This window comes from Rhincodon typus, chromosome 15, assembly GCF_021869965.1.
Source record: "Rhincodon typus isolate 14 chromosome 15, sRhiTyp1.1, whole genome shotgun sequence".
Lineage (NCBI taxonomy): Eukaryota > Metazoa > Chordata > Chondrichthyes > Orectolobiformes > Rhincodontidae > Rhincodon > Rhincodon typus.
Window position 1 is genome coordinate 58,354,986 of NC_063346.1, and position 24,521 is coordinate 58,379,506.

Genomic DNA, 24,521 nt, shown 5'->3' on the forward strand with positions numbered 1-24,521 from the left:
TCAAAGAGGCGGGGATGGAGCCAGTAAAGGTGAGTGTAGGTGGGGAGGTAGGGAGGAGATAGGTCAGTCCAGGGAGGACGGACAGGTCAAGGGGGCGGGATGAGGTTAGTAGGTAGGAAATGGGGGTGCGGCTTGAGGTGGGAGGAGGGGATAGGTGGGAGGAAGAACAGGTTAGGGAGGCGGGGACGAGCTGGGCTGGTTTTGGGATGCGGTAGGGGGAGGGGAGATTTTGAAGCTTGTGAAATCCACATTGATACCATTGGGCTGCAGGGTTCCCAAGCGGAATATGAGTTGCTGTTCCTGCAACCTTCGGGTGGCATCGTTGTGGCACTGCAGGAGGCCCAGGATGGACATGTCGTCTGAGGAATGGGAGGGGGAGTTGAAATGGTTCGCGACTGGGAGGTGCAGTTGTTTGTTGCGAACCGAGCGTAGGTGTTCTGCAAAGCGGTCCCCGAGTCTCCGCTTGGTTTCCCCGATGTAGAGGAAGCCACACCGGGTACAGCGGATGCAGTATACCACATTGGCAGATGTGCAGGTGAACATCTGCTTGATGTGGAAAGTCTTCTTGGGGCCTGGGATGGGGGTGAGGGAGGAGGTATGGGGGCAGGTGTAGCACTTCCTGCGGTTGCAGGGAAAAGTGCCGGGTGTGGTGGAGCTGGAGGGGAGTGTGGAGCGGACAAGGGAGTCACGGAGAGAGTTGTCCCTCCGGAAAGCAGATAAAGGTGGGGAGGGAAAGATGTCTTTGGTGGTGGGGTCGGATTGCAGATGGCGGAAGTGTCGGAGGATGATGCGTTGGATCCGGAGGTTGGTGGGGTGGTACGTGAGGACGAGGGGGATTCTTTTTTGGTTTTTATTGCGTGGACGGGGTGTGAGGGATGAGGTGCGGGAGATGTGGGAGACACGGTTGAGGGCGTTCTCGACCACTGAGGAGGGGAAGTTACGGTCCTTGAAAAACGAGGACAACTGAGATGTACGGGAGTGGAATGCCTCATCCTGGGAGCAGATGCGGTGGAGGCAAAGGAATTGGGAATAGGGGATAGCATTTTTGCAGGAAGGTGGGTGGGAGGAGGAGTATTCTAGGTAGCTGTGGGAGTCGGTGGGCTTGAAATGAATATCGGTTTCTAGGTGGTTGCCCGATATGGAGACAGAGAGGTCCAGGAAGGGGAGAGAGGTGTTAGAGATGGTCCAGGTAAACTTAAGGTTGGGGTGGAAGGTGTTAGTGAAGTGTATGAACTGTTCGAGCTCCTCGTGGGAGCACGAGGCGGCGCCGATACAGTCATCAATGTAACGGAGGAAGAGGTGGGGTTTAGGGCCGGTGTAGGTACGGAAGAGGGATTGTTCCACGTAACCTACAAAGAGGCAGGCGTAGCTTGGGCCCATGCGGGTACCCATGGCTACCCCCTTTGTCTGTAGGACAAAGCACAGGTGAAAGCACGTGGTGAAAGCACAGGTACTGCTCGCAGATACAAACACTTACCAACAGGTGGCGATAGACCCAACACTGCAGCTAGGTAACACACTGAAAAGACTACAGGGTGCAGGACAGGTAACCAAGATGGACTACGTGAGAATGAAACCAGAAGGCACGAACACCCCCTGCTTCTACGGACGCCATACACAAAGTACACAAACCAGACATCCCCCTCAGACCTATTGTCTCCCTATCGAGTACGCCTTTACACAAACTGGCCAAGGACCTACAACAGAGACTGAAACAGCTAGCCAATGGATCACTCCATTCCATCCACTCAACCCAAGATTTCCTAAATACCCTCAAGAACATAAAAATCAGCGACAACAAGATTATGGTATCCTTTGACGTCACAGCCATTATTCAAGTCAATTGACATCTTACTAGCCAAAGAAACACTGGTCACATTACTAGGGGAAGCAGGAACACAGACCAGCAGCTACATCAGCAACGACAACATACTCAAACTGCTGGGCTTGCGCCTCACCACACACTTTCGTCTTGAATGGTCAAGTATACAAACAGATCAATGGCACACCCATGGGGTCACCCATCTCAGGACTCATCACAGAGGTAGTCACGCAAAGACTAGAACACACTATCCTCCCCTTCATTCAACCTAAACTGTGGCTCCAGTACGTGGACGACACACTTGTCATTATTAAACGCACCAAACTAGAAGAGACCCACCACCTCATCAACAAGGTATTCGTTGGGATTACATTTATGAGAGAAGAAAACAACAACAATCAGCTTCCGTTTCTGGATGTCAGAGTTGAACGCATGACCAAAGAGGAGTTCCAAACCTTGGTGTACAGGAAAGCTTCCCACACTGACCAAATCCACAAGTTCCACAGCAACCACCCCAACGTCCACAAACAAAGCTATGTTTGGACGCTATTTAAATGGGCCACCACTAACTGCAGCACGCCAGAACTACACAGGAAAGAGGAAGAGCACCTATACAAAATCTTCGCTATGAATGGATATCCCTGTAACTTCATCCGCAGGTGCCTACTAAATAGATGACAACCAGAGGACACAGTATGCTCTAACACACAGACCACACTGCCCTACATCAAGAACCAATCAGAACTGACAGCAAGACTCCTATGACCAATAGGAACCATGGTAGCACACAAGCGCACAGCCACGCTACAACAAACGCTCACAAGGATTAAAGACCCCACACCCATGACATTAACAACCAACATAGTTTACAAAGTACCTTGCAATGACTGCCATAAACATTACATGGGACAGACAGAATGGAAACTAGCCATCAGAATACATGAACATCAGCTAGCAACAAAACGACACAACCAACTTTCCCTAATATCAGTACACTCGGACAATGAAGGCCATCAGACTAATTGGGACAATGTAACCATAGTAGCCCAAGCCAAACACAGATACACATGGGAATTCCTACAGGCATGGCTGTTAACCCATAATGCAATCAACAAACATATAGAATTGGACCCCATATACAAACGCATACAGAACAGAACCAGACATGACACTACTCCCAATCACGGACCGGACAGTATAAATTCCAACAGGAGTAGAACAACACTGCTTCATCGGAAGCCTCACTGATGATGTTACCTAGCATGGTGACGAAACGTCTGAATGAAAACAAGCCAGCTCGGCGTGCAAGTCAACAACCATGCTTTTTCTATGCTTGTGCATTCTGTCCCTTCCTGTCCCAATCTGGGTACTGTTGCCTCAGTAGCTGCCCTCCACTAGCTACCATATCCTTTTGCTTTGTAAGCATATATTTCCCCTCTCCTAAACCCTCCCCAACTCTAATTAGTCTAAACCCCATTGTACAGCCCTAGTTATTTGAAATGGCAGGACACTGGTCCCAGCAGAGTTCAAGTGAAGACCGTCCCACCAGAACGGCTCCCTTATACTCAGTACAGGTGCAACACCCCATAACCTGAAACCCATTCCTTCCACACCAATGTTTGAGTCACACATTTATCTTCTTGACTTTATTTATCCTGCACCAGTTTTCTCATGGTTCAGGTGGTAATTCCGAAACTACCTTAGAGGCTTTGTTTTTTAGTTTAACTCCTTACTGATCAGTCTTTCAGGAGAATCTCATCTCCAGTCCTATAAATGTCGTTCACACAGTCATGGATGATGACAACTGGATTCCTCCCCTCCCACTTCAAACTCCACCCCAAGTCTTGAGGAGATATCTTTGGTAGTCATCTTTGAAGTTCTACAGATGCTGGATCGCTTCTTATGGATTGGGATGGCTAATGTAGCCCCACTATTTGAAAAAAAAGCATAGAGAGACAACAAAGAATTATAGACCAGTTAGCCCACCATCAGGAGGGAAAATGCTAGAATCCAACATAAAAGATTTAATAGCAGAGAACTTGGGATCAGTGCTAGGACCCCAGCTATTCACAATGTATATTTAGACTAAGATATGGAAACTAAATGTAATTTTTCCAAATCTGCAGGCAACACAAAGCTGGATGGAAAAGTGCTGAGATGCTTCAGTGTGTCTTGGACAAGTAGAGCGAGTGGAAAATGAAACATAATTTGGATAAATGTAAGGTTATCCACTCCGGTAGCAAAAACTGGAAGACAAATTGTCTGAACGGTGACAGATCGGGAAAGGGGAAGGTGCAACAAGATCTAGGTGTCCTTATACAGCAGTCATTGAAATTAGGCATACAGGTACAGCAGGTGGTGAAAGCAGCAAACGGTATGTTGGCCTTCATAGTAAGAAGATTTGAATATAGGAACGGGCTGTCTTCTGCAATTGTACAGGGCTTTGGTTAGACCACACCAGGAGTACTGTGCGCATTTTTGACCTCCTCATCTGAGGATGGATGTTTTGGCTATGGGAGTGTGGTATGAGGATTTACCGGACTGATTCCTGAATGGCAGGACTGATGTATGAAGAGACACGTATCAGCTAGGACTATATTATTTGGAGTTTAGAAGAATAAATAGGAGGATCTCACTGAATTTTATAGGTTTCGATCAGGTCTATACAGAGTGCATGCAGAAAGAATGTTCCCAATTACCAGGGTATCCACAACCTGTAGTCACAGTGTAAGGATATTGGGTAGATCATTTGGGACTGAGAGGAGAAGTTTCTTAACTTAGAAAGTGGTGAACCTATGGAATTCTCTGCCACAGAAAGTGGTTGGGGCTAAAACATTGAATATTTTCCAAGGAGGAGTTAGCTATTGTTCTTAGGGGTAAAGGGATCAAAGAGTAGAAGAAGAAAGCAGGAACTGAGTTGGTTGATCAGCCACAATCATATTGAATGGTGGTGCAGGCTCAAAGGACCGAATAGCCTACGTAGCCTTCAGGACAGAGATTTCCTCTGTGAGGACAGTTACCAAATACCTACTTTGCTTCTCTGCCATTTCTGTACTTCCTGTTATACATTCTTCTGTCTCTGCTTGTATTAGATTCAAATTTGCCTTTGCTAATGTTTTCAATTTACATACCATATAGAAGCTCTCATACAATCGGTTTGTAGGCTTCTTCCAACTGTACATCAATATGGTTATCATTGCCTGCAGAAATATATTCTAAAAGGAATAGGCTGATCTTCAAGGAGATGAGTAGGAAAATAATCAGATTCCAAAAAGAAAACAATTTCCACTCTTGACCAATAGTTCATAGTGGAACTTGTGCTGTAGCTCCAAGAACCACGGAAGTACCCATGGTGCTTGCTCATGATTCAGTCATGCCCATTATTGTCCACAAACATATGAACCATCAGCTTTATTGTCTGATTTACTTTCCACCTGCCCTGGGAGCTGCCAGATATACGGCACCTTTTAAGTATTAGGTCACAGAAAAATTGCTTTTTTATTGTTCCGGAAAACTTAGGTCCCTAGTCTGATCTCATTTTGAGGAATTTCTGGCAATGGTACTGGCACGCTTTATTCCAGTTACCCGAACATTATGATACCTCAAAAGGAAATCCTTCAACCTGCCTCCAGAATTGGTCAGTGACTGCAAGAAGATTACAGTGATTACAGCCCTGCACAGTCCACTTGTAGTGATAACCACAGGTTATCTGTGTTTGATATAAATAAGGAGTCATTTCTCTTGAGGATTAAATTATTCCAGGCACATAGCAAACAAAACTAATAATAATGCCCTTTTCTGGTGGGCCATCAACACTCACGTTCCTTCACTGGCAGGTCTTGCCCAGTCTCTAGTGACTGTATAAGACATACCATGGATGGTGACAACAGCAAAACTTTGGTTACAAAGCACCTTTAACATTGGCTTTTGATTACAAAATCAAAATGAAACTAAATTCAATACCAAGTCACATTAGGAGATATTAGGAAAGTTCAGATTCTAAGGAAAATCTGCATTCTCCCTGCATCTTCGTGGGTTTCCTCTGGGTGCTCCAGATTCCACTCACATTCCAAAGATATGCAGATTAGGTGGACTGGCCATGCTAAATTGCCCACAGTATCCAGGGATGTGCAAGCTAGATGGATCAGCCATGGGAAAAGCATGACTACAGAGATAGGGTGAGGTGGTGGGTCTGGGTGGGATTTTTCTGGAGGGTCAGTGTGAATTCAATGGACTGAATGGCCTACTTCCACACTGTACAGATTATTTGATAGTCAGAACAGGACTGGAATAATGCTTTATTCAGGACATAACAAAGGTATGGATAATGCCCCTACAGATTAGGACCATCTCTAGTGGCCAATCTAAATAACTTTTCTTTTGCATTGGTGTCCTAACATCACTGAAAATCACAGCCTCCTACAATTTCACATGGCACAGCCTGAGGATATCAGTGCCTCCTGCTCAAACACTGTACTGCAGTGAAACTTATCCACTTCTATATGAGGCCATCATATGGCACGTCCTTCTACCAGATACAGAATGACTGAAGATTTATTCTGATCAACTCTGTGGATGGGGTGACAGGCTGCTTTGCCCTAGATACTGTTGAGTATCTTGAGTGCTGATAGAACTGCATAGTTTCAGGCAAATGGACAGTTTCCATCACACTGCTGATTTGTGTTTTGAAAGGAGAACAAAAATCAATTGCCCACACAGTACTTTTGCAGTTTGCAAGTTGCTGTAATATAAAGAATATCATTGTTTATGCACAATGAACTCCAATAAAGAGTAACACAAAAGTTCAGACAACCTATTTTGTAGTGTCAAGGGGGTAAATGTTGACCAGGATGCAGGATTTCCCTGAAACAGAAAAACAGGTCTTGGTTTAAAATCTCATTGATAGATATCACCTTTTACAGTGCAGTATTGCGCTGGTCAGCCTAGAGCTTTATCCTCAGGTCCTGAATTGGGATTGATCTGAAAAATCTTCTGATTGAGAGTACAGTTGTAATACAGTTGAAAGCAAGTGGTATGTTAGAATATCTTTAATTGGAAATGGTCATTACTGAGTCCACTTCGAGCCTAAACACTGTCACAAGTCTTGCTGCTAGCAAGCTGAAGAGTTGTGAGTGGAACTGACAACTATAATCAGTGATAACCCCCACTTCTGACTTATATGACAAAGGGGTAGGCCAAGGAAGCAGCAAATGAGATAGTTAAGCCAAGGACAATGCCTGGGGAACTACTCCAACAAGGACAACTTTATCCCAGGTATGACTCGAGCAAGTGGAGGGTTTTCCCCAATTCCAATTAACTTTAATTTTACCAACTCTTTGATGTTATACTTATTCAGTTCTTCCATGAACGTCAACTGTAGTTACTCGCACCTCACTTATGGAATCAGTTTTTTTGTTCACGTACTAATGCTGTAATGAGGACAGGAGATGAGTGGAATTGTTTTATTCATTTGTGGATTGAGGGCGTCACATTTATTGTCCGTCCCTATTTGCCCAGAGGGCAGTTTAGAGTCAACCACATTGCTGTGGGTCTGGAGTCACATGTAGGCTAGACCAGATAACGATGAAGGACATTAGTGAACCACTTGGGTTTTTCCCAACACTCGACAATGGATTCATGGTCATCATTAGGCTCTTAATTCCAGATATTTATTGAATTCAAATTCCACCACCTACCATGGTTGGATTTGAACCCAGGTCCCCAGAACACTATCTGGGTCTCTGGATTAACAGTCCAGCGATAATACCACTAGGCCATCGCCTCCCCATCATCTTGAACTACGAATCAACCAGGAGATTATTGGTAAGTGTCACTTGATAGTAAAAACTTTGTTAATGACACCAAGGAGGCTCTGGTGTAATTGGCTGGATTGGACTGGTTCTTTATTTTGTGCACATGTCAAAACTGGGCAATTTTCCAGGTGCCAGTGTTGCATCTGCAATGAAATAGCCTGGTTGGAGGCATCTGATTCTTGGATTTAGGAGCGGGGAGAAACTGCAGCTGAGGCAAACGTTGTGTCACACTATGTTGGCCCATTCAAGCCAAAATCTTTGAAAGAGAAGATTGTTGAAATACAGCCATTTTCATCTCTAAATCAGGGACAGAGAGAAGTGCTGAAGAGAAAACATAGGAAGTTCAAAAAGAATAACAGTTCTCTGCAACATTGAAAGCTCAGCAATTATGGAAAGAAATACGCCAGACTAGGTGCAGTCATTCCACTGGCATGTAGAAGAACCTGGTGCTGCCAGAGACCAGTGCTAGGCACAGACAAAAAGAGGCAGTCCATTTAAAAACCAAACACAACCTTGGCATTTAGCAGGAGGCATTTCTACCAAACGCAGTAGACAGAAGAATGTTGTTGATATCATAATTCAGGAGATCATGTACACTCACACAGAAAAGCACTCAAAGCAGCAAACCAAAAAACTGGAAAGTGGATTTTAGAAAAGGAACCTCAGAATTCAATAAGGTTTTGAAGATCAAGCTCAAAATTGTGATGTGATTGAATGCTTTATGATTTTTATCATTAGTTATTTTCAATTTTGGTTATATCATAATTTCTAGGAACAATAAATCCTTTGAATCCCATTAATTTGAGCAATTTATAAACGACACCCAACTCTAACAGTAATCGATGAAAAAGTGCCTAGAGACGGTGGCACGGTGGCACAGTGGTTAGGACTGCTACCTCACAGCATCAGGGACCTGGGTTCAATTCCACCCTCGGGCGACTGTCTGTGTGGAGTTTGCACATTCTCCCCGTGTCTGCGTGGGTTTCCTCCCACAGTCCAAAGATGTGCATGCTAGGTGGATTGGCCATGCTAAATTGCCCGTAGTGTTCAGGGATGTGTAGATTAGGTGGGTTATAGTAGGGTGGGTCTGGGTGGGTTGCTTTAAGGTTCGGTGTGGACTTGTTAGGCCAAAGGGCTGGTTTCCACACTGTAGAGATTCTATGATTCTATGACAAATCATGTAAGCATTTGCATGCAACCAATTTTAAAGTCTTCAAACGCAAGGAAAGTTTCAAGTGATGACTATTTGACTGAAGTACATACAATTGCTTTCAATGTGGAAAAGCTTTACCTCTTAATTCATGCCAGTAGTTAAGATCAATATAGAATGTTGCAGTAAAACTGCAGCAGCTCTTGAGTTGTCGAGACCAATCTGTTACTACCAACTGTGCTCTTCCAGTCAAAAACAGCTGTGACAGCCCCACTTGATCACCAAAACGGTGCACAGTGCAAGAATACAGATTTAATTGCAGAGCAAAGATAGAATAGTAACATAAACTGATTTGGTTTCAATCATGTTCTCAAAGATCTTATCCCATTCCTTCAACGACATTGCAAACATTTGAGAAGGATAAATTAAATGACTCAACCATACTGTAAATATAAGCAGATTTAGATTCTTAAATTAATAAACTAGGTGGACAAAAGGGAGTTTAAATTTTATAAATATTGAAACATATAGGCTTTTAAAACACTGTCTTCTCATTATATCCAGGGATATTGTCAGAGGAGGTCGCTGCAATGTAAAAGCAATATTTAGTTACAGAGCCTATATACAAAGAGAATTGTCCAACCAAGTCGTGAATCAGGGGAAAAGCAGTGAAAGCAAATTACTATATGATATGAAAAGAGACTCGATCAGTCATCTGTTGGACAATTTGTTTAAACAACCAAGCTGTCATAAAACAATTAAGATGCTTTGCATCCAACAGAAAGCAGATAATAAAGAAAATGGCATAAAAGATATGGATTATTTTTTACTTAGTTGGAAAGACACCTTCAATGTCTGGTGATGTTGACAGACATGGAGAAGTCAATGCAAATGAGTACCTGATGATCAGTCAATTATAAATCTAGTAAATTAACTAAACATATTAATGCGTCCAGCTTCTTGAACATGTTAAAAGAACAAAGATAGAATTACCAACATAAAGAATCAAAGTCTGGTGAGGAATAAAATTAGAAAATGCTGAAAATACTCTACAGGTCTGTCAGCATTGAGATTAAAAAAAGTTAACATTTTGAGTTTGTGACTTTTCATCAGATACTGGAAACATTAGAAATATAATAGGTTTTGAGCAAATATACCAGTGTGGTCTTGGAAAACGAGAGAAGGATGCTAGAAATTTAAATAAAAACTGAAATGCTGGAAATGTTGAGGACACCCAGCAGCACATGTGGAGAGAAAAACAGAGGTAATATTTCAGATTCCTGAGCTTTGAGAACAGGTAAAGAAGTCAATCTTCTCTATGTCAATTTTAGTAACTTTGGATTATACAGAGTTCTTGAAGAAAACATGGGTTTTCTCTACAACATGGCTGCCAGCAGTTCAACGCAGGTGAAAGGTCACTGACCCAAAAAATGTTAACCTTATTCCCCTCTTCTTTTTGTCCTGAGTGCCAGGTATTTCCAGCATTTTATAGAATCAAAATCATAGAATTTTACAGTACAGAAGGAGGCCATTCGACCTGTCTGTCCGGGCTCCCAAAAGAGCTACCCAGCTAGTCCCACTCTCCAGTTCTATTTCTGTAGCCCTCTAACTTCATCACTTCCAAATATATATCCAGTTCTCATTTGAAACCTCCTATGGAATCTGTCTCCACCAGTCTCCCAGGCAATGCGTTCCAAATCCTAAAAGCTGAGAAAAGATGTTTCTTCTCATCTCATTCCAAGCTGACAATCTTGAAATTGTGACCCCTAGTTACTGACATACCTACTAGTGGAAAGAGAATATCCTTCTTTACCCTGCCAAAATTGTTCAGAATTTTGAACACCTCAATAAGGTCACCTCTTAATCTTCTCTGCTCCAAGGAGAATAAGCCCAATATCTTTAATCTTTCCCTGTATCTAAAATCGCTCATTCTAGGAAATCTCCAGGGCTTTAACAACATCCTTCTTTAAATAAGCTTGCCCAGAACTGAACACAATACTCCAATGTGGTCTGACTAATGATTTGTAGAGATGTAGCATCATTTCTTTACTTTTATACATTATGCCTCTATTTGTAAACCCAAAGATTATATAAACCTTCTTAACAACTGTTTAAACTTGCCTGGCCACCTTCAGAGAATCATGCACATGAACCCCGAGGTCCCTCCACTCCTGCACTCCCCTCAAAGATGTGTCATTGAGCCTGCATTGACTCTCTGTGTTTCTTCTACCAAAATGCATTACATTGAATCCCTACAGTGTGGAAGTAGACCATCCAGCCTATCGAGTCCACACTGACCCTCTGAAAAGCATCCCACCCCAACCCACCCCTCTATCCTATTCCTGTAACCCTACAATCCTCATGGCAAATCCATCTAGCCTGCACATCTGGACTGTGGGAGAAAAGCAGAGTACCTGGAGGAAACCCATGCAGACAATGGGAGAATGTGCAAACTCCACACTGATAGTCGCCCGAGGCTGGAATCGAACCCGGGTACCTGCTGTGAGGCAGCAATGCTAACAACTGAGTTGCCCCACCTCTCATTTCTCTGGAGTGAAACTCATCTGCCAGGTGTCTGCCAACTTGTCAATGTCCCTCTGAAGTCGCTCAGCATCATCCTCACAATTCACTATTCCACTTAGCTTATTGTGTGCAAATTTAGAGATTTCACTCTCAACACCCATTTCCAAATGTTTATATAACATCAGGAAAAGTAAGGGTCCCAACAACAATTGAAATAACTCCATACAGGCAGGTGTCCATCTCCAAGTCACCCTTTATTTACATATGAACAATCCTTGACTTTAGTACTGTCTAATTCAGAGTCAGGTACTAGAGTGTCAGTATCTCTGACACTCACTATTTTTATCTGTTAGCCAGGGCTCCCTGATTGAACTAGATTAACAGCCCCAAGCAGGGAACTCATATTCTATAAGGTCCAGCTGGCAAATCTCATTGCAATCATTATACGAATCTCTGGGGAACCCCACTTTCAACTCGTCTCCAGTCTGAGAAATGCCCATCTATATCTATCCTCCATTTCCTATCTTCTAGCCAACTTCTAATCCATGCTGCCAAGGACCTATCAATCCCAAACATTTCTAACTTGCTAACCAACCTGCCATCTGGTAGTGTGTCAAATACTTTCTGGAAGTCCAAATATACAACATCCAAACACTACCCTCATCCACTGCCTGTGTCACCTTGTCAAAGAACTCAATTAAATTTGTCAGACACCAACTCCCCTTGACAAAGCCATGTTGACTGTCTACTATTAACTTATTTTTCTCTAAGCATATATTTACCTTATCTCGTATTATGGCCTCCAGTTTTCTCACTATTGATGTCAAGCTGACAGGTCTGCAGTTTCCTGGGTTATCCATTGTCCCTTTCTTAAACAAAGTCTCACATTTGCAATCCTCCAGTCCCCCAGGACCAATCCTGTGTTGAGAGATCAGGAACACTTGCTCCCTTAACTCTCTCAACAATCCAGGATGCATCACATCTGGGCCTAACGATTTCTTTACCTGGAGTGCTATCAGCCTTTTTAGCACCTCTTCTTTGTTTTTAGTTCAGATACCTACAATTGTAGTATTTTGCTTGAGATTCCAATACTCCATCAGGTGGCGGGTTTGTACAGCACTAAGCCCAATGTGTGAAAATTTCCAACTGAAGAAATGTTGAAATCCTTTATTGGCACACTGAATGAACAAATTTAAGGTCAACATTCTTTTCCCTGTTAGATTTAATAAGTTAAACAACAAAATACTCAACATGATACATTATTTCAATGATTATTATTAAATTTGTTTGTGCTGTCTGCAGTGAATCCACTGTTGCTCGTTTCTCACATGAAAAATAAAAAATGTTACAGACACCAGTTCCAATGACCTGCCCAAAGTGCTTGCTCATGAAGCCAAAATTGCTGTCAATCAACACTGATATGTTAACTACTCCACTGTGCATCAACACTATTCAGTCTTTGACAAGGATACACAGGCTAGTGCCCCAGGGTGAATGTGTGACCAGCCTGGTGAAGAATCTGCACTGAAAAATATCAGTTAATATGTTTCTTCAGATACCAACAAAGCTGCTGTGTATTTTCACCATTTTTTTTCTATAGGTAACAGTTTTAGCACTTTTGCTTTTTAAAAAAAAATGCTCTACCTAAATCATCTGATTTCTCTCACCACAAAACAATACCTTTCCTCATTGCATTGTGCATTAGAGGACAGTAGGTAGTTTCTGTGCATACATGTTCTAAATGTATTCATACTTTACACATGTTGAATATCTAAAAGGAACCTCAAACAGAGTGAGCTAATCACTGAGCACGATGACTGTTAAGAGGAAAAACATGAAGCACAGCAGGTTTTTTGCACAAAGCAATCCACAAAGAGCATAGGAATGAGAGATTAGCTTTAGATGCCTGGAGAACTTTCTCCTCTTCCTCAAGCTGTGCAATGGAATTTTAAATTGCACTTGAACCTTGAACTTGGACCATTGGGCCTTTGCTTAACATATCCTCTGAACAGAGGTACTTGTAACAAGCAGCACACCTTTAGTACTGTACTGGGGCATCAATTTAAATAACAGCTATCCCTCAGCTAATTCTCCTGACATATTCCTAATGGTGTGCAAAGAAAACCACTTTCATCACAAGAAAGCATGTAATCAGGTTGCATTATATTCCTGACCTGTAATTATTACATTAAAAACCAATTGGTTACCTTGATCCTAACTGGCCCAAATATCCTCAAGAATTCTTACTCCCTCACCACCTCCCATACTTGTTGCTTCCCTTACTGGCACGCTTGCTATCTCCTTCCTCCAACTGTGCTGCACGTCATTGCTTCCCATTTGCTGCCTTTCTCTGCAACCCTCTCTCACGCTAGCTGAATCCCTTTCACTCGTGAGTGAGAGCAGCTACAAGTGGAAGGGAGCACATGATGAGAAGCAGCAAAAGGCGGGGGGTTGAGTGGTTGGGTTGGGCAGGGAAGTACTGCTATTCAGGTAATGTCCCTTCTGTACAAAATTCTGTGAAAATGAAAGCTTGCTTAAAAAAAAAGCGATGCTTCTACACGCTTGAACATTTGGTATAGGGTTTAGAGTATCAACTTTTCAGTTAGAGGCAGAAGAGTGAAGCAGAGAAAGTACAAGTATCAAATACATATGCAGTTCATTTTTATATTTAAAAGAAAGCACGCTGTGTTCCACAAAGGGTTTGTGGGCATTTATAATGTAGCTACAACAAGCACCCTACACAAAACCAGACTGCAACCAAGAAAAGGGAACAGTCCGCAAAATTACAGTTCACAGATCGCGAAGTCCTTTAGCCTCAGGATACACCAGAAATAGGCCATTCTCCTCTCATGATTAATCAGAGCAAAATCTTTTTTAAAAGGATGTTTTCTGCATGGCCACATTGAGAATACCATGCAGTAAGAATGGCTGCAAATCAAATTTCCATGGAAACTGCCGGGTTTTCTGAAGTGAAAGCATCTGTTCTAAATAATTACCCCTATCTCTCAAGTTCATTATGTTTAATTTCCACTCTGTGAAGAACCCTGAAGGAGCAAACAAAGTTGTGTACTGACTTGAGCAAAAAAGCAAAATACTGAACTAGATGTAATACTCCAGAACTTGCTAGAATGTGTACCTGAACTTTAAATAATGCCCAGATATAGAAATCGTATCGGAGCTGAACAATAACATACAGCAAGTCACAGTGCATGAGGAGATATATTTGATGGCATTTTGCCTAATCGATGTTTCACAATTAAATAACACCCGAGAGGTTAAATGGAGAGCATGTAAACTTTTTCACAAGAGTGAGAAATCAAGGTGACAAATCACCTACAGTGAGCACATTTATCCATTCTCAATCATGTTGAATATCTCATTCATTTTGGATTAAAGAGGTCACTTATTTTTGTACATCATGCTGTTAAAAAACTCAGCTCCATATGATATTTCAATGACTAAGCTTCCTTTTTCACTGTTTAAAAGGTTTTATTGTTAACATTTACCAATGGGCAGCATGGTGGCTCCGCAGTTGGTACTGCAGCCTCACAGCATAAGGAACCTGGGTTCAATTCCAGCCTCAGGTGACTGTCTGTGTGGAGTTTGCACATTTTTCCCATGTCTGTGTGGGTTTCCTCCCACTGTCCAAAGATGTGCAGGTTAGGTGCTTGGCCACGCTAAATTGCACGTGATGTCTAGGGATGTTCAGGTTAGGTGATTTAGCCATGCAGGGTTACGGGAATAGGGCAGGAGGCTGGATCTGGGTGGGATGCTCTTCAGAGGGCCAGCGCTGACTCGATGGGCCTATTGGCCTCTTTCCACACTGTAGGGATTCTATGATTCTAAGTGTCACAACATCGGCAAGAGGAAAATTGGAAAAATGAAAGTAATTTAAAGGCATGAAAACAAGAACAAGGGAAAAGAACAGAAAAGAGTATCTGTCAAACCCTTCCAACGGTGAGATGTAGCTATTACCTGTTGGTGTTGTACAAGATGATCTATTGCCATATTCAATAAGTGTCAGTTTGGATCAACGAGTAGTCGTTGTAGTAAGCTCTGGCTGCCCCCTCCCTGCATCCCTAACTTAAGCACCAATCCAATACTTTTGATAATCTAGGCTGATAGACCAATGCAGCACTTTCATGTGCAATGATAAATGGAGACAACATCAACCCTGTCACCTGAACTGAATTCATCAACAGTATTAAGAGAGCAGAGGTCATGCCCAGTGACCTGTTAAAATGTATCTCTTAAAAAAAAAATTGCTGATTGCAAGAACTTACTTTGTGCAAAATTGGTTGCTTGGTTCCAATGTTCCAACAGTGATTAGGCTTCAAAACACGGTCAATTGGCTGTAAAAATTCGTTGGAGCATCCCAGAATCATCAAAAAGAGCTATCTTAGGTGCATATTCTTTGTTTCTCTTAAACCTATACACACAAGTCAGACAGTGCGAAGAGGGCTACATTAATGGAATTATTCCCCTTGATGAAATCTTAAACACAGATGCTGTCTACCTCCTGAACAGGTTGGAGAAAAGTCACATGGCACTCTCAGTTCAAAGAAGAGATAGCTCTCCAATGCAAAATAAAAACACTCAGGAGGTCAGGTTGCATTTACAGAGAGAAACAGAGTTAATGCTCCCAGATTCTAATTAAAGCCCAGAAGCAGTAGAAGTTGTCATAAAATCATAGAATCCCCATAGTGTGGAAGCAGGCCATTCAGTCCATTGAATCCACACCAACCTTTTAACAGCATCCCAGCCAGACCCACACCCTGTAACCCTGCAATTTCCCATGGCTAATCCACCTAGCCAGCACATCCCTGGACACTATGGGCCATTTAGCATGACCAATCCACCTAACCTGCACATCTACTCACTGTTGGAGGACACTGGAGCACCCAGAGGAAACCCATGCAGACACAAGAAGAATGTGCAAACTCCAGACAGACAGTTTTATTTAAGGAAAGATGTAAAAAATTGAAAGTGGTTCAGGAGAGGTTTACTGGATTGAACCCTGGAATGAATGGGTTGCTTTATGAGGAAAGATTGAACAGACTGGGTTGGTTTCCATTGGATTTAGAAGTATAAAGGATGACCTGATTGAATTTAACAAGTTCCTGAATGTTCTTGAAAAGGTGGACATAGAAAGAACATTTCCTTTGTGAGCCAGTCCAGAATTAGGGGCATCCTTTTAGTACAGAGATGAGGAGAATTATTTTCCAAGAGCTGTGAGACTTGGGAACTCTCTGCCTTAAAAGGTGGTGGAAGCAATGTCACTTAATATTTTTACAGCAGAGATATATAGATTCTTGTTAGACAGTGGAAGCAAACGTTACTAAGGGTAGATGAGAATGTGGAATTAGAAACACAAACCGAATAACAAAGATCTAATTGAATGGTGGAGCACGCTTGAGGGGCAGAATGGTCTACTTCTGCTCCCTTTGTACCCGTGTGTTCATACTTAGAAACCATAGAAGGGCTCAGCTGTCTCAACCGTATAGGACCACAAACAGTAACTGAACTTCAGCAATTACTCAAACAGCTAGCTTCACCATGTTAGTCTTGCCCCTGGATTTTTCCTACATTTTTCTCAGTTGTGAAAAGCAAATACTGTTTGTGGGTTTCCTGTAGTCCTACTCACAGCTGCACTGAACTATTAATGGCTCCTGGCTTTTTTGGTGCCACCACAGTTTCCAGGACCTTTCCTTAGCCCTAACCACAACATTTAGCTGTACCTACTGACTCCTAGAACTTGATCCTAAGTTCTGAATGTACACATCCAGTGGGCCCAAGTCATGCCTTCATCAACGCCGTTCAACATTATTTTGTCTGTGCGAAGCCTGCCTTTGTCCTGTTTTGTCTTCTCCTCCCTCTTACTGTGATTCTGGAACTGTGTTTCAGTGACTCCTGAATGATTATGAGTGACCCACTGAAACTTCGCAACAAGGCCAACCCGCTACTAGACAGAATTGAACTTAGCAAACTCAGTCAAAAGTAGCAAACTCTTGAAACTGTCTGAATGTTTACACAGTGCTGGCTCCTGTAGGACAAAATGCATACAACAAAGAGGAAATAATCACAGCTCCCTGTCTATTCATTCAAGTACCTTCCTTGAACTGGGAAAAGAAGATTGGCTTTGGTAGTTGGAACTCAGACATCCTAAGCACATGGCCAGCCCAGTGGATTTGGTTTCGGATGATCATGGTCTCAATGTTACTGCTTTCAGCTGCTTCAAGGATGGTGATGTTAGTATGCCTGTCTTCCCAATGATGTGAAGGATTTGCCTTAAGTAACATTGATGGTACTTCTCAAGGGTCTTGAGGTGACGCCTATACATAGTCCAAGTTTCGAAGCCATATAGAAGAGTCAGAAAGATGACTGCCTTAAACGCAAGGATCTTCTATCAGCATGGATATCACAGTTATCAAAGACTCTCATCCTTAGATGAGCAAAGATGATACTCACAGATAGGATGCAACATTGTATCTCCACATTGATGTCAGGCATGGATGAAAGGTAACTTCTTAGATAGGGGGAATACAGCAGTAAAAGTAGTAGATTGCCAATGCCCTGTCCTGCATTCACCTCTCAACCAAAACCACCTAAAACAAATGATCAGATTAACCAGCTGTTCATCCTGCATAATACGAACACAGAAAATGCTGGAAACCTTCAGCAGGTCTGGCAGCATCTGTGGAGAGAGAAACTGAATTAACATTTCAGTCTGGAGACATTTCACAAAAAATGAATAACTGTGAAATTCAGTATTATGAAAGAAATTGGACAGACCAATCCACAACAACTCAGATAGGAAGAGACTACACAAATCCTAGGCCAGTCAAATGGTACCAAGCTCTCCTGCACAACAGGGCATTATATAAATATACCAGCTTTCATCCAGCCAGTATAACCAAGCAAAGAAAAGGATACAGTGAAACACAAACAGTTGAGAGTGACACTGCAATTTAAACAATGACCCATTATCTTTTGAATGTAAGGCTGAGAGCATCATCAATCATACTCTATAATGTGGCATCAAATTCACGAAGCTGCTACAAAAGGGCTACTTGGGTCCCGAACACCAAAAGCAATAACGAGAACAAAAACAGAAGTTGCTGGAAAAGCTCAGCTGGTCTAGCAGCATCTGTGAAGAAAAAAAAATCAGAGTTAACGTTTTGGGTCCGGTGACCCTTCCTCAGAATCAAAAGCAATATGTTAGTGACTGAACCAATAGATCAAAGTGCTATGGTCTTACTACATCCAGTTGACAATGATGGTAGGCCACAGGGAAGACGACTACATGAATACTGGACACCAACATGAGTGTTAAGCAGGTTCAAGGTGTTTGCAATTGGCTTTGGCCATAAGTGCCAAATGGATGATTCATCTTGGCCTTCTCCACATGTTCAGCAAATTTGGCTTATTCATTAAACATATCTGACAACTTGAAACCACTGTAAATCCTCACTCTTTTATTTTAAAAATTACAGATCTGTCTGGAGCTGGTATTTATTGCCCATCCATTGTGAAAGATTGGTTGATTCTGTCCAAACATGATATTTAAAGATCGAATAGGAACTGGAAGTAAATTGATAAGGTAATGGAAGGAGCCACCAGTAATGCTGTCATATAATTTTCCAATAGTCCTTTCACCATTGTTTCGTTCAAGTTTCACAAGAACTACTTAGATCTAAAGAACAGGCATGAGAAACAAACCTCAGCATCAAAGTGGCACTTAACATAGATGGCACATTCCAAGCCCACAATCACTTCCATCTAGAAGGACAAGGGCAGAACAGACATGGGAACACTATCACCTGCGAGTTCACCCTCAAGCCAGTCACCAGCCTGACTTGGAAATATATCACTGTTTCTTCAGTGTCACCGGGTCAAATTCCTGGAATTTCCTCCTTAAGGGCATTGTCGGTCTACCTACACATGGACTGCAGCAGTTCAACAAGGCAACTTACAGCCATCTTAACAACGACTAGGGATGGGCAATAAAAATGCTGGCCAGACTGCAAGGCCCGCATCCCACAAGTTAAAGTAGTTCATCAAAACAGAAGTCGACAGGCGAGAGGGTTTAAAAGACAAAAACCTCTACTGATTGGAATCATTCATACCTGCTGCTCCCATACTTCCAGGGTCATCGATGATTAAAACTGATTTGGACAATCTTCAAGAGCAAGTAAATGGCTAGCAGCTTTTGATCAGCCCGCAGACCCCTCACTGTTTTTGCATCATCTTACATCAGGCTTAGGATCAGGGGTGGGACAGGATACACATCAGTTTACTGGATTGATGCAACCTCAATTTAAGAAACTCAACATTATCCAGAACAGATTCAGTTACCTCATCAGGGCCTCTGCTGTTGTGATCAATGTTCATTCCCTCTAGCACTAACACATAATGTATATACTACAGCCAATGTTCAGCATGCTATACAATTCACCAAGAGCATTTACTAAGCAACTCCCTCCTCTGCAACCAGTTCCTAATAAAAGCAAAAGCATAGAAATATCTATATCCCCAAGTGAAGATGAGCAGCATTTCTTTTTGAACACCATCATCACCAAGCCACTCACCCGCCAGATTTGAATATTTACTGTTATTCTTTCATCAACAGAATAAAAACTTTGAATTCCTTAGCTACCACCATCATGAGAACAGTACAGCCATAAAGGTTGTGATGGTACTCCCTTGAGGAAGCAAGGGGTATGACTCAAATACAGCTTTACCATCATTGCATACACCCAGAGAGCTGGTTAAAAATAGCATTTTCAAAGAATTATACCTGTATCAGAAAGGAAGACTAAAAAAGCGTGATAAAGCAATTCTCTGTTTGTCTTGCATGATGAAACATTACACGCTACTGAATTTTTCATGTTAGGTCAAAAAAAAACTGGTCTTTTCTTTTCCTTGCTCATAGTCTTCATGTTTCCATTGCCCCTTGCATGTGTGCCTTTCTTTCAACTTCTCTTTGTTTCTGCATTTTTATATTGTCATTACCTTCCTTTTTGGAAGAAGCTGGTGATTGTCGTGGTGTGGAACAAAAGGGCAAAACAGCTGCTGAAAACTGCAGGCTATTGATGGTTACTGCAGTAAATTTGGCCCAAGTCATTACTTGCTCCCTTCCAATCACAACCACATTCACTCATTTTCCTTGCTCTTTCATTTATATTAATGATCTGTGACATAATTGATCCTCCCTCCCATCAGTACCACTCGCCCTTTACCATCTATCCACTCCCCATCTCCTCTACATAATCAAGGCAGAGTTCAACAAGAGACTCCGTAGTGATTTTAATGAGGTCAGCCAGGTAGACCTCACAGAATATGAGTTCCCTGATTGGAGGCCTGTCACCAGCGGTGTTCCACAGGGATTGATTCTGGGTCCTCTTTTGTTTGTCATTTATACGAATGATTTGAAAGAGAATTTAGGAGATATGGTTAGTAAGTCTGCAGATGACACCAAAATTGATAGCATAGAAAACTTTCTTCATTGTCTCCTAAGACTACAATGGGATCTTGATCAAATGGGTCAATGGGCTGAAAAATGGCAGATGCAGTTCAATTTAGATAATTGTGATGGATTGCATTTTGGTACAACAAACAGGGGCAGGACTTTTACGATTAAAGGCAGGGTGTTGAATAGTGTTGTAGAATAGAGGAACCTAAGGGTTCAGGTACATAATTCTTTGAAGTTTGCATCACATGTAGACTGGGTGGTTAAAGAGGCATTTAGCACGCTTGCCTTCATTGCTCAGTTCTTTGATTATAGGAGTTGGGAAGCCATGTTGAGGTTGTGCAGGACACTGGTGAGGCCTCTTCTGGAGTGCTGTGTCCAGTTCTGGTTGCCCAGTTACAGGAAGGATATTTAACTAGAGAGGGTTCAGAAGAAATTCACCAGGATGTTGCTGGGTATGGAAAGTTTGAGTTATAAAGAAATGCTGACTAAGTTGGGACTTTTCTCACTGGAGCATAGGAGTTTGAAAGGTGACCATAAAGAGATTTACGAAATAATGAGATAGGCTTAATAGTAGGTGTTTTTTTTCCCAAGGACGGGGGATTTCAAATCTGCAAAACTGTCTCAAGGTTCTTTAGACAGCAGCTTCCAAACCCATGATCATCACCACTTAAAACAAAGGCACCAAAAGACATGCAAACATCATCTCCTGAAATTCTCCAAGCCACTCACCAGACTTGGAAATATATCGTACCATTGAAAGCATACCGTCCGGGTGCATAACGGCCTGGTATGGCAACTGCTCTGCCCAGCGCTGTAAGAAACTACAGAAGGTGGGGTGCACAGCCCAGATCATCACAGAAGCCAACCTTCCATCCATGGACTCTATTTACACGGCTCACTGCCACAGAAAGGTGGGCAACATCAAAGACCCATCGCAACCTGGTAATGACCTCCTACAACCTCTTCCATCAGGCAAAAGATACAGAAGCCTGAACACACAAACTAGCAAGTTACGGAACAGCTTCTTCTATCAGAGTGTTGAATGGACTCTAGCCTCAAATTATGTAACCTGCAATGTAACCTGTATGCCTCTAAGTCTTTTTGATCTGTACATCCTTTGCTTGCTATGATCTGCCAGCACTGCTCATAAACAAAGCTTTTCACTGTATTTTGGAAAATGTGACAATAAAATCAATCAATCCTTCAGTGTCATTGCGTCCACAGTCTGGAACTCCCTCCTTAAAGGCATTGTGGGTGTACGTACACCAAATAGACTGCAGCTGTTCAAGAAGGCAGCTCAGCACCACCTTCACAAAGGAAACTAGAATGGGCAATCAACGCTAGCCAGTCAGTGATAGCCACATCCCACAAGAGAACAAAATGTTATACAAGGAAGTGATCAAAGATGGCCTCAACTGTGATTGACACAAGTAGCACTGGCTCGTGAGCTGTCATAGTCAAGTATATAGTCATGAACTTAGGTTGGGTACTATCATGGAGTGAGAAATTAAGGGATGAAGGAGGGCAATGAAATCAGAGGAGAGAGTTCAGGATGAATTGAAAATGGAAGTTGAAATCACCAAGGATGGGAAGTCAGGAAATTCGCAGGCCAATGGCAGCAAGTGAAGAAATTTCAGTGAGAAAACCTTTTAGCTTGGTTGAGATCTAGAATTTTAAATATGACACAAGAACAAACAGTTAGCTATGGAATGTCCAGACAACTGGATAGACATTTTGTAACTGCTTCAACATTGACAATCCATGCTACACCTGACTTGAGAGTTGTTGATTATAATACTAGCTGTAAAAAGATTCCATTCACCAACTACACCATACCTAACCCTACATTTCTACATGCTGTAGAATAGTCAAATTCAATTCACAGTCGGCACCTTGTAAGCTCTTGAAAAGTAACTTGATTAGCATTACAATACTGACCTCTAAATACGATTAAGGAGAGATACAGTTCCCAGTTAATAGGTTGAGATCATATCTGATAGACAGATAATCTGTTCACATCTAGATTTTTATGCTTGTCCTGCCCCACCTACCTCTTTGGAAGGCATAAATACTATCCTTGTATTGGCAGGTTAGTGCAATGACAGTCCAGTCCACTCCTTTTGTTTGGTTGCTGGAATTCTGCCACTCTGCAGCCAAAGTCTCAACATGTTGGCTGTCTGCTTTGTTTGCCATTCCTTTACTTAGATCTCTTCAACTTGTGTCATTCGGTTGATTTTCAGAAACATCACGTTGCTGCAAAGAAACAAAGTAACTTTATTATTACTTGTTGATTTGAGACATTGCATAGAACAATGGTTCCCAAAATCTTTTAGGTTGAAGGACCTTTCCCCACATGGAGTAAAGTCACCATAAAGGACTATAGGGCTGCTCTTTCATTAGAGAGATACAACTGGTGGTTTAACCGGAGGGTGACCAAGCCTCAGGCAAGGGAGAAGGTTGAGAAAGTGGGACCTTAGCACGGATTTAAAAAAAAGAGTTGCCTAAAGTGGGCTGGGAAATTAGACTAAAGACAGCTGATGAGCAGTCTCAGACAATTAAACAGATATTTCATAACGTTCAGCAAAAATTTATACAGTCAAAAATAAGGACTTGTTGAGAAGGATAGATCATCCATGATTAACAAAGGATGTCAAAGAGAGTATCAAAACTAAGATATATTAAGTGTAAAAACTAGTGGTAGGCCACAGGATTGGGATTTATTTTAGGAACCAGCAGCAGATGACTAAAAAACACCCTAATAAAGAGGTAGGTATTAATTACAAAAGTAAATTAGGAAGAAACATAAAAATAAACAGCAATACCTGCTATAGGTATGTAAAGTGAGGAGCTTAAGTATAAGACCCTTGGAGGATGCAACTGGGGAATCAATAACAGGAATATGGTGATTTAAACAAAGAACTGTGTCTAACTTCTTGAAAACATTCAATGTTTTGACCTCAATCATTTTTCATGGCAGAGAATTCCACAGACTCACCACTCTCTGGGTGAAGAAATTTCTCTTCATCTCAGCCCTTAAATGGCCTTTCCTCCATCCTTAGAATATGGACTCTGGTACTGGACTCTACAGTCATTAGGAACATCCTTCCTATGCTCACCCTTGTCAAATTCTGTCAAAATTTTATATACTTCTATGAGGTTCCCACTCATTATTCTCATCTCCAGCAAATATAATCTTAATCGATCCTCTCTCTTCATACATCTTCATACAGTCCTCCCATCCTAGGAATCAGTCTGCTGAATCTCCATCACACTCCTATCACAGCCTGAACATCCTTCCTCAGATCAGATGCTCAAAATTGCACACAATACTCCAGGTGTAATTTCAACAAAGTCCCGTGCACTTGCAGCAAGACATCCCTATTCCGGTACTCAAATCCTCTCACAATGAAGACCAACGTATCATTTACAACAAAAACAAAGTTGCTGGAAAAGCTCAGCAGGTCTGGCAGCATCTGTGAAGGAAAAAACAGAGTTAATGTTTCGGGTCCGGTGACCTGAGGAAGGGTGACCGGACCTGAAACGTTAACTCTGTTTTTTCCTTCACAGGTGCTGCCAGACCTGCTGAACTTCCTCAGTAACTTTGTTTTTGTTCCTGATTTACAGCATCCGTAGTTCTTTCACTTTTTATTAGCCAACATATCATTTGTCTTCTTCACCACCTGCTGCACCTGCATGTTTACATTCAGCGAATGATGTACAAAGACAACAAGGTGCAGGGCT

At 42.1% G+C, this 24,521-nt stretch overlaps 1 protein-coding gene across 3 annotated transcripts in view; it reads right to left on the reverse strand.

Moving 5' to 3' along the window:
- fcsk (fucose kinase) overlaps positions 1 to 24,521 on the reverse strand; it is a 318,038-nt gene that overhangs the window by 271,226 nt on the left and 22,291 nt on the right. For all 3 annotated transcript variants that reach the window (XM_048606128.1, XM_048606129.1, XM_048606131.1), the window contains one exon: positions 22,832 to 23,033. In XM_048606128.1, coding sequence (XP_048462085.1) covers positions 22,832 to 22,973 — 142 coding nt within the window. In that variant the 5' untranslated portion in view covers positions 22,974 to 23,033. The remainder of the gene's footprint in view (positions 1 to 22,831; positions 23,034 to 24,521) is intronic.